Below are 13,227 nucleotides of genomic sequence, written 5' to 3' on the forward strand. Positions count from 1 at the left end.
TCCGAGTACGTGACTGATCGGTGCTTGCACCAATTAATACGCGGCACGAACCCACGTAAATGTTCTTCCCAGAGAGCTAGAGCGGCAGAGTCTGTATACGATCACGGCAAACTGCACCCGCATGCAAGTAAAGGAAGTCCGCACGTCGCACGTACCTTGAGCACTGCCAGCATGCTCTTGTGTCGCGTGCTCGTGATGAGCTGCCCAGTGAACGCGACGCCGTTGAGCTCGTTCTCCGAGATCCACTTGGCCAGCTGGGTGCAGATGGCTGCCAGGTTGTGATCGTCTCTGTCCGCGTAGTCCAGCAGCTCACGCACCATCGCCGTGCTCAGGGACACCACGAACTTGGTCGTCACGAAGCGCTCGCGCAGGGACATGAACTCATCGAAGCCAGTGCCTGCGTGAAGAATGTAGAGTTTAAAACATCATAAACAACAACAACAACAACAACAACAACAACAACAACAACAACAACAACAACAACAACAACAACAACAACAACAACAACAACAACAACAACAACAACAACAACAACAACAACAACAACAACAACAACAACAACAACGACGACGACGACGACGACGACGACAACGACGACGACGACAACAACAACGACAACAACAACAACAACAAAGCGCCACCACCGCAGATAAACTGGAAAATCTTGATTCCTCTAAAAAACAGGCATTGTGGTTCAGCAGGGTCTTAAACTATAATAGAGAACATCGTAATGACTTAGACATGTTTAGTGAAAATGTATCTTAAGGTAAATTTTTACTGTGTGAACATTTTTTTGTTTAATTAATAGAGTAAAAGGAGCGGCGCTATCAGGCACATTGCATCCCCTTACAGGCGTCGAGAAACCTGTATTACAAAGGCGATCAACCTGGCTTTGACTGCTCAGTAAGAACATTGCTCATTGAATGAGTTCGTTGTTTTTAAGACTACGATTTTTTGATGATGAATTAAAGACATCACGCATCTTGAAACATATCCAGTTGTTTCTTGTGTTTCGCTAGCCACATGTAATCAAACAGCTGTAGAAAATTGGTTAGCGTTGATTAGATAGCGTTCATTTGCAGACACACATGAAGTCTCCGGGTGAAACTGCCTCACCGTTCTTGGCAGGCACAAAGGTATGACTCTGTTTGCTCAGGGTCATGTCTTTGTAGACGAGATGGGTGCAGTACTCGGCCGGCATCTGCATTTTGTCCGTGGCGTTGTCCGACATGAAACACAGCAGGTGATTGGAAATGCCTGCACGCAGAGTTGAAAGCGCGGCTCTTTCAGTGCTCTCCTGCACGATCAGCATCATAACGAAGTATGCCAATATAAACTACACAGTGCGAAGTTCCTGCGAATCATATAATCAGAATGCGTTCCGCTTTCCCGAGCAAGCAATATTAAGTTTATTATTGGTCTTACGTGCAAGAAAAAGGAAAAAAAAAATAAATGGCGTAAAACAGTTTGAGCACTGAAAAAGGTAATGAAATTGTGCTGCTTTGTTGTGTAAGTATTGTGTAAGTGTATCAGTGCCGTTGGGCGTGTCGCACGCAATGTTTAGTTTTGTAACTGTCTAGAGAAGCAAGCACGTAATTACTCACATGTTTCTCAAAATCACGTGCTTAATTTATCTGCTGCAAACAAAGAGTAGTATAATGTTTTTTGTTGGTTTTTTTTTTTTTTTTGCTCACAGAAGGACAGTTCAGTTAAGCGGGTGTTGTGAAGTTGGTATGGAAGAGGATGGATATTATTTTACTGTGTGCGAAGTCTATCTCGTACATGTAATCGCAGCAATAAATACGAAAATAAGATCTCGAATACGACTCGTTGGCCGCATTATGACAGTCTTGACCCGTCTAGATACAACTGGCCTGCGCTCGCGCGCGTAGTGAACCTCTAAACCTTGCTTTCCTTTAGGCAACAATATTCCTTTCTATATACGTGGAGAACTGTATGTTGTTAGGGCATGGTCCTTAGACTGATGACATTGCTCTTACCGCTTGGTTTCAGACCCTTTACGGGCTCGTTCGACTCTTCGGTCGTGCTTGGAATCGTTTTAGGCTTGAGGGCCTTAGCCGAATTGTTCTTTTTCTTCTTCTTCGTCTTCTTGAGCTTCTCGTTGAGAGCTGCAAAGACGACGTTACTTGTGATTGCGAACATGATTCTCTCGACATTAGAATGAGCCACCATCTCCGTTTCACTAAAATTTCATGCTCGTATTCGAATACTTACACTTCTGCTTCTCGGGGACACGCTGTTGGGCACGAGGGCCATCTGTGTACGCAAAAAAAAAGAAACATATTAGTAAGCAGTGTGAGACACCGAGCGCGAGTATGCTGAGAATGTTGTACAAAAGATGCACCTACTCGCTGTCGACTGACTAAGCAAGACTTTTACGCCGGCTGCACGGTTTGCAGGTACTTTAACTCATAACCGAGACTCGACAAAAGTTCAGAGGCACAACGCGTCGTAAAGTTAGTTTCTGTTGCATGGCAGGGCCGCTACGAATCTGATCAAGTATCCTCGTTTCTTTATAGATGTTAAGGTTCTCCAGAAAAGCACGACGAATAAAGTGACCATATCATTAAGTTTGCTTACGTAAATTCTGCTTTTATTTTAAGCATGCGCACGGACAAACGCGCAACATCCTTGAACACTTCCTTAGGTTCGTGTTGCAGACTGAATTGCGAAATCTGAACGCATTTTCTATGTCCGTATTCACAAGCGTACTCTTTTGACGTGAAACGTCTTTCAATTCGGTCAGCATAGGGGGTTGCTTGCTAAAACTGCACGCAATGAAAACATGTTATACTATTATCGCTTATATCTTTGCAACCCTACTACCCACGCACCTTACTTTGTTATCATAGTGCAAAAAGAAAAAAAAAGGTTTCGCCTTGCAACATTGGCCTAAGAAGTGAAGGAAATGCTTTGTTTTACAAAATGACTTACGTGTCTTTGTGTCTTTCATCGTAGATTTTGTTGTATGTCGTTTTGAAGAAATGTGCTTGCCTGCAAAATAACTTTCGTGGTTAACATGAAACTTGCCGGAAGAAAGCTATGCTTCTAAAGTGTTAGCGAAGATTTGAGCTGACGAAGGGTGGCTTTCTTTTCAGGCAAAATTATTTATATTACGTCCCTGTGAAGTGACTGCTGCTTAAAGCGGGCCCAAAGTCTGGCTAAAAGAGACTTTTGGTGCGAGTTGTCAGTGACCGAGGAGCCCGTTTATTTGTATAGCCAGTTAAAAATGACCGAGGACTTATGCTACTAAACCACTGAACATACATTTTGTATATATACAGTAGGAGTGGTACGCGGAAAGTAGCGACGCACACACGCATTCTCTCTCACACACAAACACACACACGCACACACACACGCACACACACACACACACACAACACGCACGCACGCACATGCGCACTGACGACGCACGGGAGATATCGAAACACGACGACCACAAAAATTCAGGCATACATTCGGTGAAGTACACTGCTTAGGTGGCACTCGCAAAGGCGATTCAGATTTCTTGCTGGATGCTTAAGCTTCGGAGATACCAGGCTTTTTACGTATTTTTTTCCCCCGTGTAGTGAAAACGTAGGTTGTTAGTCTCGCATAGGGAACAGACATGCAGTACACGCAGGAACCATGCGTGCATTGAAGATAGCAAAAAAGTCGGAAAGAGACCGCTTACGAGTCTTTGACTTCCTGGTCCTGAAGGTTGGTCCTTCTGAAGAAATAAAGGCCATTAAAAGAAGATATTATTAAAATATAATTCGCGCGCAGCACTGGAGGCTGGGCTTGTGAATATAAAGAATGCTTCGCCGAAATGGCTTGAACGGAGGCAGTGGCTTGGGCAGAGGCAAAATATAGTCGCACGGAGCCTGTGCCGGGAATGTCGTACATACGAGTATATGTGGCTCAAAATTAGTGGATATGTTTCGCTGATAGCAATGACAACGTCATTTTAGCATCATTTATTTCTTTCAATACTAGCTTGTTTACGCCCCTTGAGACTAAAATATCCTTATTACAGCAGTGCCGCGTGGTATGTTGCCGGGAGTCGTTAGGGAGAACATGCGCTGAAATCTGTGCGAGCGCAGTGGGAGCCTTGCTTCGGTAGTCCTCGTGAATGGAGGCGAAGAAGCGCTAATAAACATGATATGCTAGTGATAAGGGGCAGAAAGTGAGTTGTAGAGATTATGAGAACAATAGCACGCTGAGCTAGTTGATAAGCATTTTTTTGGTGGGAGAACAGCTTAACGGAAAACACTTACGCCCGCTATAGCCAACCGGCTGGTGCTTGTATAAGTGCCTATAGGTAAACAGTGTATTTGCTCTGAAGATATATAACAGCGATGTTTCTCGTTCAGCCTCGGTGCGCATATGTCATGTCTACCACAGGCTTAGCGCACAGCCGTACTATTAGAAGTACAGACCACGTGGTTAGCTCTTTCTAAACGCGCAGAAACGTGATAATGTATAGTGCAGAGTTTCGCATGAAGCACTTTAAGGACTAATAAACTTGAAGCGCAAGGGAGGCAACAGTAGCGACGGAACGGACACTTCAAGTGCTTCAAGTTTATTATCATGGAATAGTAACTAGCCCGCTCTCAAGTCTTGCTTAAGTATTTTAGTTAAGGCATTACAATGATAAATCCTATTAATAAAGTAATTAGCAATCACAATATAATTTTTGTACCACAGCGAAGTTCTAGATCCAAACAACACAAGGGTGTCGCAGAAAGATTGACACAGTATGCAAAAAAAAAAAGGAAGCCTCAACCCAGGATTGACGCCAGAGAGAGAGAGAGACAGAAGAAAGGGGAAAGGCAGAAAAGTTAACCAGATGGGAAGATCCGGTTTGCTACCCTACGCTGGGGAGAGAGGGGAGGGGGAGGTAACGTGACAGGAAAGTAGAGACGCCAGAAGAAACATTATGGTCATCAAGGTTATCAACATCAACAAGAGCGCGCAGCTAGGGCACTATACGCAATATAATGCAGCTGGGATACACTGAATGCTGACTTCCCAACACTTAAAAAGCATTGTGTAATGCCTTGGGGAACACGCACTGTGTCAAGGTTATACGCAAGGGTGACTCCATCCGGACAAATTTCAAGGTTTACCACTTACGGCATGCAGTTCGCGGATTCATTCCAAAACAATTTCTGTGCCTCAAGTACACGAAGAATGGACACGCGATGGTCCTGTGTACAACCTCATTGGTGAGCGTCCGGTGTGCGAGAACAAGCCAGAAGACATCTGCCACCTTCAACTACCTTCAAGAGCTCGAACTGCCGCTGTTCTCGTGACGGCGCTTTCAAGGACTGTACGAGTTCGCTGTCCTCACAGAAACGGTAAAAGAACATTTGACCCCAGAGAAAGCACTGAAATCATCGGCCGTCGCCGCTGATGGTCTTCCAGGCTGACTACGGCTGCTCTGAAGGAGACCTCTATATCCACCCTATTTCCTACGCCCCCAGCCGTTCGCGCAAGCGACCTTGAGGACACGTCGGAGACAGTAGCCAGTAAACCTGACATGTTCGGAGAAACGGCCTGCACCGTCATAAGCGCAGATTTTCAGGTAGTAGCAGCATGGTGCTCTGAACTGACACGCACTACACCTGCCGATTGAGTTGCTGGTGTCAGTTTCTTACAGGCAAGTCATATCCGTAGTACGGTCTTAAACTTGCAAAATCACACGACGTACTACAGTCATTGATGGACGCCAGCCTCGTACTTCTAAACAATCAACACACTACGTCTGCTCAAAGTGCAATGCAGCGAGTGCAGTGCTGGCGTCACTCGAGCAGAGGAATGCTCCACACACTACTGTTATTATTTTGTGCACAGAAGATGCAAAAGCGGCCTCACCTATATTGTTAACACAGAAGGCTGCGCGCTTTCTTTGACCGACTGCACATTTTAACATGTCTCTGATTTCGCGTCCTTGTTGCGTTCGCCTTGGCCGTGCAGTATACTCTCGCTCTCCATTTATCATTTCTTCTCCCTTTTTCCCCACTGCCCGAGTTCAGGGTAGCAAATAAGACACTGGCATGTGATAAACTTCCCTGTCTTTTTCACTATTCCTGCATCTCTCTCTCAGCCTGACGGCAAAGTAGACAAGGTGACTTGGCTTCCTCACAGGAAGTGGGACGTAATAAGAAAAAAATACTGTAAGGCATACCTGCCGACTCTCCTAATATTTTCGTAAACGTTACTGAATTTGGGATCGTTTTACAATTTTACGAATGCCCTGAATCGAGCTTTACGAAAAATAAATTCTGTTCGCCAATTCGTAGGTCCCTGCGGCTTCCACTGGAAGTCTTCCGATGCATGGCGAAAATAATGAAAGAGGGGTACTTCCTTCGAGCAACTTTATAGAAACAAATCCTTGAAGCAGCCGCGCAAGAAGTCCTTGTGATCTAAAAGAAATGTGTTGCTTGTCAGTATTTGCTGTGGCAAATATTCTGTTGCTTATGTGCTGCGTCGAAAGATAAATAGTCTTTTAAAGTGTGTATGTATTCCTGAAAAAGCAGGTGCTCAGAGAAAACTGGAAAAAAAAAAACGCGCCCTATCTCTTCATCCCATTTTTCGGTTAAGTCAATTTTATGCATGTTCAAGCCTACAGATTGGTAGGTATGACTGGAAGTATATAAATTAGTTAGACGGAAGCCTACGAAACAGGTGGGAAAGCTTGAAAGGAGCAGTTCCTAACTCGGCTGATGATAACAGCTGCTTGTAAGAGTTTTCATGTCGAAAAGTTGGTACCGCCCGTTGTGAAGCTGAACCCTTGAATCTCTATAGCCCCCTTACATCTTATAAGTGGTCACGCGATATGTAGTCATATGCATTCACTGATGAATGTGCCTTGTTTTGTTATGATCTCATTCAGAAGAGTGGGATTTTTGAATAAAAAGTACGAGTCTTTAATCAAGTTATCGCCTTTCCTGTTCTTTTTTCCTCAGCTCGTCGTCTTTCTTGGAGGATCTTTTTCGGGGTGACACATGCGCGAAATGGCCGGAAGCCAGCCCGCCAACTTGGAACAATGTCGTACTAGTACTTCGTTATGGATCTTATTAACTTTCGCATACATTTTTCTGTGTAGGCATTCAACTTTGGAAAACGTACCTAAGCGTCGTATGTCGACACTTCCTTTCATGCTCACGGCCTCTGCATCCCTATGTGGCCCTGGTTTGGAGAGATGAAAAAAATGGTAAACAAACCAAAGCACATTTTTTGTTAACGATATATATATATATATATATATATATATATATATATATATATATATGTGTGTGTGTGTGTGTGTGTGTGTGTGTGTGTGTGGTGTGTGTGTGTGTGTGTGTGTGTGTGTGTGTGTGTGTTGTGTGTGTGTGTGTGTGTGTGTGTGTGTGTGTGTGTGTGTGTGTGTGTGTGTGTGTGTGTGTGTGTGTGTGTGGGTGTGTGTGTGTGTGTGGTGTGTGTGTGTGTGTGTGTGTGTGTGTGTGTGTGTGGTGTGTGTGTGTGTGTGTGTGTGTGTGTGGTGTGTGTGTGTGTGTGTGTGTGTGTGTGTGTGTGTGTGTGGTGTGTGTGTGTGTGTGTGTGTGTGGGTGGTGTGTGTGTGTGTGTGTGTGTGTGTGTGTGTGTGTGTGTGTGTGTGTGTGTGTGTGTGTGTGTGTGTGTGTGTGTGTGTGTGTGTGTGTGTGTGTGTGTGTGTGTGTGTGTGTGTGTGTGTGTGTGTGTGTGTGTGTGTGTGTGTGTGAACAGCTTGGCTTAAGGTTAGCTGGGACACACGGTATACCAGAATAGATTATCCGCATTTTTGAAGTGATGCTTAAAGAAGCACCTAGGAAGGAAGGATGTTGAAAGGAGAAATAAGAAAGGAAAATGAAGACGAGCCAGAAATAATAGGCGACTTGGCGAAGAAGAATACAGTCTCAGTAGACCGTGTGGCACTCTGAAGGAGCTTTCGTAAGAAAATTATGAACATATATGCTAATCTCGCACTATCCGCTGGCGCAGTCGGCCCCGGTGTGGAAGTATTTCTACAGAAACTTTAATAGAAACTTTATTGTAATGGAAAAGATATTAAGGAGGGGTGGTCGGAGCCTCTCAGTCCAGGGCCCCACTGGCCTCTGCCGCTTGCCTGACCTGGCTAATTAAAGACTTTTGTCTTGCCAGGTCGGAGCGGGCGAGCTGTGCCTCCCTCTGCTCCATTGTGCCACTGGTATTCGGTCTATGAGGGTGCTTAGGGCACTCCCAAGTTACATGTATTAGGGTAGGTATGCCACGGTTATTATTGCCACCGCACCAAGGACAGTTGGCCCTATAACGAGTGGGATACCTGGCTTTTAGCAATTTCAAATGGGGGAATACCCCAGTCTATATTTTACGCCAATCGGCGACCTCTTCCCCGCTAAGTTGTGGGTGAGGCGGCGCGTATTTTCTGCGGACTCCGCGCTGATGAGCAAGCATGTCTTTGGCATTTAAATTGGTAGGATTTTGTGAGGGATAGTGCGAGTGGTTCTACAGAAGTTACAACCAGCGCTACGCGTGTGCATCTGCGAAACATTTTGTGTACTTCTCTCACGCATCTAATGTATATTTCATTTTAAGCACCCTAAGTCAATAAGCTTTGAAAAGAGCACCCTCCTACAAATTTACATTCTTTTTTGTTTTCAGCAGTCATCGTATAGTAGCACTGTTCCACACGGCGAAAGGCGCCGGGCGCCTTTCTGCAACATTGGCAAATAAGTCTGTGCCATTTCACCTCTCCTCCTCCTGTGACGCCACTGGTATAACGCGCTTTCAAGACGTAGGAGCAGGTATCCTTATATTTGTATAATAAGCTGAATAATATTGAGATGGATTGACGTAGGACCGTCGTTGCGCATCTCAGCTAATATTCTCATCAATACCGACTCCCAAAATTAATTAAATTCTAGGGTACTGTGTCACAAAACCACGATTTGATTATGAGGCACGCTGTAGTGAGGGACTTCGGATTAATTTTGACAACATGGGGTTCTTTAACGTGCACCCAATGAACGGTACACGGGCGTTTTTGCATTTCACCCCCGTCTAAATGAGGCCGCCGCCGCAGCAGGGATTCGATCCCGCGACCTCGGGCTTAGTAGCGCAACGCCACAGAAACTACGCCACCATGCATGTGCAGTGTAAGCATGCACTTAACGTCAATCAGTGGAGGTCGACACATGCGAACAATCAGTACCCATCGGGCAATCGCCGCAGTTCCTCAAGTATCATCGCTTTCGGCATATTCGCCTGGTCATTTCAGCGCCAACTAGTGTCGCAATGCGGACTTGCAGTTGGCATGACATCTTGGAATACTAATTTTAACGCACACAGACGAGGACGCTGGAAGGAACATGAGCACACACATCCCTGACATCGTGATGCGCGTTCATGTGGCTTCCTGTGTCCTCATCTGTATGCGCTGTGCATCAGTATTACACGACGTCTCGGAGCGCTCTCGCTTTGTTACTGAGGAAGGCAGCTCTAAAACTGCGTTACGAGAATAAAACGATCCACCAGTGATCATCAGACTTTCTTATCGCCATTGAAGCTGGCTTACGATCGCAGCGCAGATTAATTGCTCTCTTTGCACGACCAATGTGGCGCTGCCGGAGCACACTGTAACGACAAGTGGAATACGCCATTTCTGTGCAAAACAACACTGGCCTTAAAGGTATCCGGAAAATTATGCGAATAGCGTGGACATTGCTTACAGTTTGAGGCATCGACGTTGTCGTGGCTATCGTGCGTGTCGTAGGCAGCCATGAGTCCGTCTGGAATTAATGGGATGACTACGTCAACATCGAGCGTTTGTCCAAGGTTCGTATGAATTACGCTTGTCGATGGCTCGCTCTAGTTCGAGTAAAGCGTTGTAGTGTCGTCGCTCAAAGACGGATGCCAAATTAATATGGTGTTCAGTTATTGTAAAGAAATATTGGAACCGTGAATTCAATGTCCTGTTAGATTTGGCCATCGTCACTCTTCAGACAACAGCGACATCTCCTTAAAAACAGAGGCGTGCCGGTTACCATATTCATTATTTTTAAAATGAAGTAAACGTAACTCACTAATTTGTACCAGGACTCTAACATATATGGAGGCAAATTTGGGTCATGCAGTTACAACAAAAAGAAAAGGCGCTTACTAGCACTGTTAGAATATAGTGCATGAGTTCACGTCAGACGCTAGGCTCGTCGCAATTAATTTCGCGCTAGACGTGTGGTTCGCCAAGACTAAGCTCCTAAACCGCAGGTGCCAACTGCATCGGGTGAGGTTATAAGCGGGGATAGTTGGCGATACTTTAAGCGTGGTCTTCAAGATTGCAACGGCTAAGCTTCGTGTGCCGGTGCAATCTTGGAGGCCACGCTTCGTGCTGAAGCGCGCTTCTTGTGGCACCTGAGGAACGCAGACACACAAGCCTTATGGTGGACTTATCTGTGTCTGCCTTGCGTCTACTATAGGATGCTTGTTTGCGGCCCTCAGGGCCAGAAGTAACGCTTTGCGATGACGATTCGAAGGCTTTCATCAGGAGGAGCCCGAAAAGACTTTGAAGCATTTAGTGACAGAATTTCCTGGAGCATTCTTGTGGCACCATTCACCTACTGCAACAGTGGCTGTTTGGATTATAGTTGGTAGTGGCACATAATGGGAAACAGTGCTAGAAGAGGCGATAAAAGAAAATACTAAACACACGTGGTGCTTACCTGCACTAGAACTGAAAGTTGGGCGCGTTGGTATTTATTCATTCTTAATCTGCAGTGCGCACAAATCACAGGAAGAGTTAACAAACAGGCGCTGACTCGCAACTCAGTTTATTTTTGAATAACGATTAAAAGAAAGTTAAGAACAGCAACAAATAGCAAAAGGTCACGTGGTGCCTAAATATGCCTCAGTTATTTCGCGTGTTATCAGAGAAAAGGCGTCACAAGAAACGGGTTCACAATGAAAGCGTTTACAGTGGTTGGCTAAGTGTGAGTAATTATCTTTACCAAGTGATTGGCTTAGTGAGAGGAATTATCTTTACCAAGTGATTAGAGATGCTCTTTTAGGCGGGTGCTAACACGCCGACCAGTTTGGCGTATGTGAATTTTGCCGCAAGTTAACGGCAACATGTACTACATCACGCCCGTTTTGCGTCTTACAAACTTAGAATTTTCGTCCAAGGCACAAACACACTTGCGAGTCAGCGCTTGTTTGTCAACTTGCCTGCGACCCTCGTCTTTTGTGCGCGTTGCAGTTAACCAACGAATTGCGGAAGGGTTGAAAATTGAGCTTGTTGGTGCATATTTTTTTCTTGTACCGCCGTTTAGCGCTCCTCAACATAAGTAACAACGAATGTTTACTTGCAACTGAAGTCCATGCTACGTGTGTTTCGCAGCTGCTTGCATAGCGTCTTCTCGTCCTGTTGACTTATGATGCCAGCTCTAGTACTAAGAAAGAACAACATAAGAAGCCGCGACGATCGGGCATACTTGACGTTCTGGAGTGGAAACTCTGGTGAATGAAGAATCCGAACACGATCGACAGCACGAGGGCGCACAACACCACCACCGTGCTCTCCCACGTGACCAGGTGGCGGAACGAAGACCTGCGGTGGAGGGACGCCACGTCGAGGACTCGCGATGCGGGATTGCGTGGTGCACGTTTTACTCGTGATTCCTCTGGCATCTTGAACTAGATTGTCTTGGATTGATTTCAGTGAGTTCCACAGTGTCGTCGCGTTGCTAATAGGTCCAGTTTTCAGGCATTCGGACATATTGGTGCAAGAACGTTATAGCCCTGAACGCAAGTGTTTACACATTTAGGAGATAGACGTAGGCGATTGCTAGGGTTAAGGAAAACGTAGGCCGCAGTGAACCGCTAGCTGAATATTGCACTTTGTTGGTTGGCGTTACTGATTGTCTGACACAGTCTGTCAAGCCTCAAATGGAATCATTATCCGAAGCTACTTGAATTGTTCCGTTTCTATGCCAAAACATGTGACTGTTGGGAGAAATGGTATTAACGTATACTAACTTTCAGGTATGTAATTGGCACAACGGTGTAGATAGTTTCCCAACACGTCCATGACAACTTGAGCGACATTAAGATTTTCACAAACAACGTTAGCTGCCAAATATGGTTTCAAATTGTGTAAGAGACTCTAGCGGACGCTAGTATAAATTGAAAAGCCATGAATATACTTACGGTCCTTCATCGAGAGCTGAAATAAAAAAAGAACAAAAAAGCTACCAAATATAATGCTGCTCGGTGAGAGAACGTGAACAAGTGCGATCATCCATTTATATTTTAGGTCGTGTTAACAACCTGATCGTATCTTTTAAGTGTGATCATTTGGTAAAAGGAACAATAAGTGCCAAGGGAATGAAAAAAAGTGCGCGATATATTTGGAAAGGAAGCAATGTAAAAAAGATGTCGATTCATCAAGAAAAATTATGAAGAAAAAAAACCGTAACTTTCAAAATTGTTTCGACTTCTGAAGTCATAATTAGGGGAGGACTTAAGGGTTTATGTAGACGGGTATGGAAATGAAAGCAAAAATAGAGGGGGGGGGGGGGTAGAGGAGGAGGCGTGGTACGGGTGGAGGGAGAGATTGCGTTCTCTATGTCCTCCCCCCCCCCCCAAAAAAAAAAAAAAAAAACACAGAACTACCGTCTATGTAACCTTCTCAAAAAATGTGTTAGCTTTTTCTTTGCATTAAGCGTTCTTGTTTTTCCTTCGTTTTTTTTTTTTTGCGATGTCACCGTGTACACTATTAACATCTAATCTCGCGTTAGCACGTTGTCACTCCGTTATTTGAAGCGAAGAATCGAAAGCAAACGCATAGTGGAACAGTGCGAAGGGCCTGCTAAAGCGATCACGGTATGTACTGACAATGCCATAAAACTCGCATTTAACGAGTCGCCATAGCTCTTGTGCGGAACTCCACACCATATGAAAGGCACCGATCGACTGGGCCCCACAGGTCGCATGCAGGTGTTCGTACAGCGGCGTACGTGCACCTCGTTCACATTTATCAAAAAGAGAGAGAGAGAGAAAGAGAAACGATGCCGCTATATTACATGGTTCTACAATGACTACTTCCCAATCTAGCTCTCATTATTCCAGGCATAGCTGTACTCGTATACCTTCCCGAAGAGCCTGCTCACCGCTAAGAAACACGAACGCGAGGACACGGAACATGAATGACAACAAGTGTTCTCG

The 13,227-nt window shown here is 45.1% G+C and overlaps 1 protein-coding gene across 4 annotated transcripts in view; it reads right to left on the reverse strand.

Annotated features, from left to right (window-relative positions):
* LOC119460932 (uncharacterized) overlaps positions 1–13,227 on the reverse strand; it is a 72,017-nt gene that overhangs the window by 31,888 nt on the left and 26,902 nt on the right. For 3 of the 4 annotated variants that reach the window (XM_037722069.2, XM_049673255.1, XM_049673254.1), the window contains exons 2-11: positions 12,211–12,226; positions 11,496–11,611; positions 9,738–9,797; positions 7,138–7,197; positions 3,698–3,733; positions 2,956–3,015; positions 2,236–2,277; positions 2,001–2,129; positions 1,117–1,257; positions 156–397 (exon numbers count right to left, since the gene is read on the reverse strand). In XM_037722069.2, the coding sequence (XP_037577997.2) occupies positions 156–397; positions 1,117–1,257; positions 2,001–2,129; positions 2,236–2,277; positions 2,956–3,015; positions 3,698–3,733; positions 7,138–7,197; positions 9,738–9,797; positions 11,496–11,611; positions 12,211–12,226 (902 nt within the window). The remainder of the gene's footprint in view (positions 1–155; positions 398–1,116; positions 1,258–2,000; positions 2,130–2,235; positions 2,278–2,955; positions 3,016–3,697; positions 3,734–7,137; positions 7,198–9,737; positions 9,798–11,495; positions 11,612–12,210; positions 12,227–13,227) is intronic. The other variant, XM_049673256.1, reaches the window with a different exon arrangement.

This window comes from Dermacentor silvarum, chromosome 8, assembly GCF_013339745.2.
Source record: "Dermacentor silvarum isolate Dsil-2018 chromosome 8, BIME_Dsil_1.4, whole genome shotgun sequence".
Taxonomy (NCBI): Eukaryota; Metazoa; Arthropoda; class Arachnida; order Ixodida; family Ixodidae; genus Dermacentor; species Dermacentor silvarum.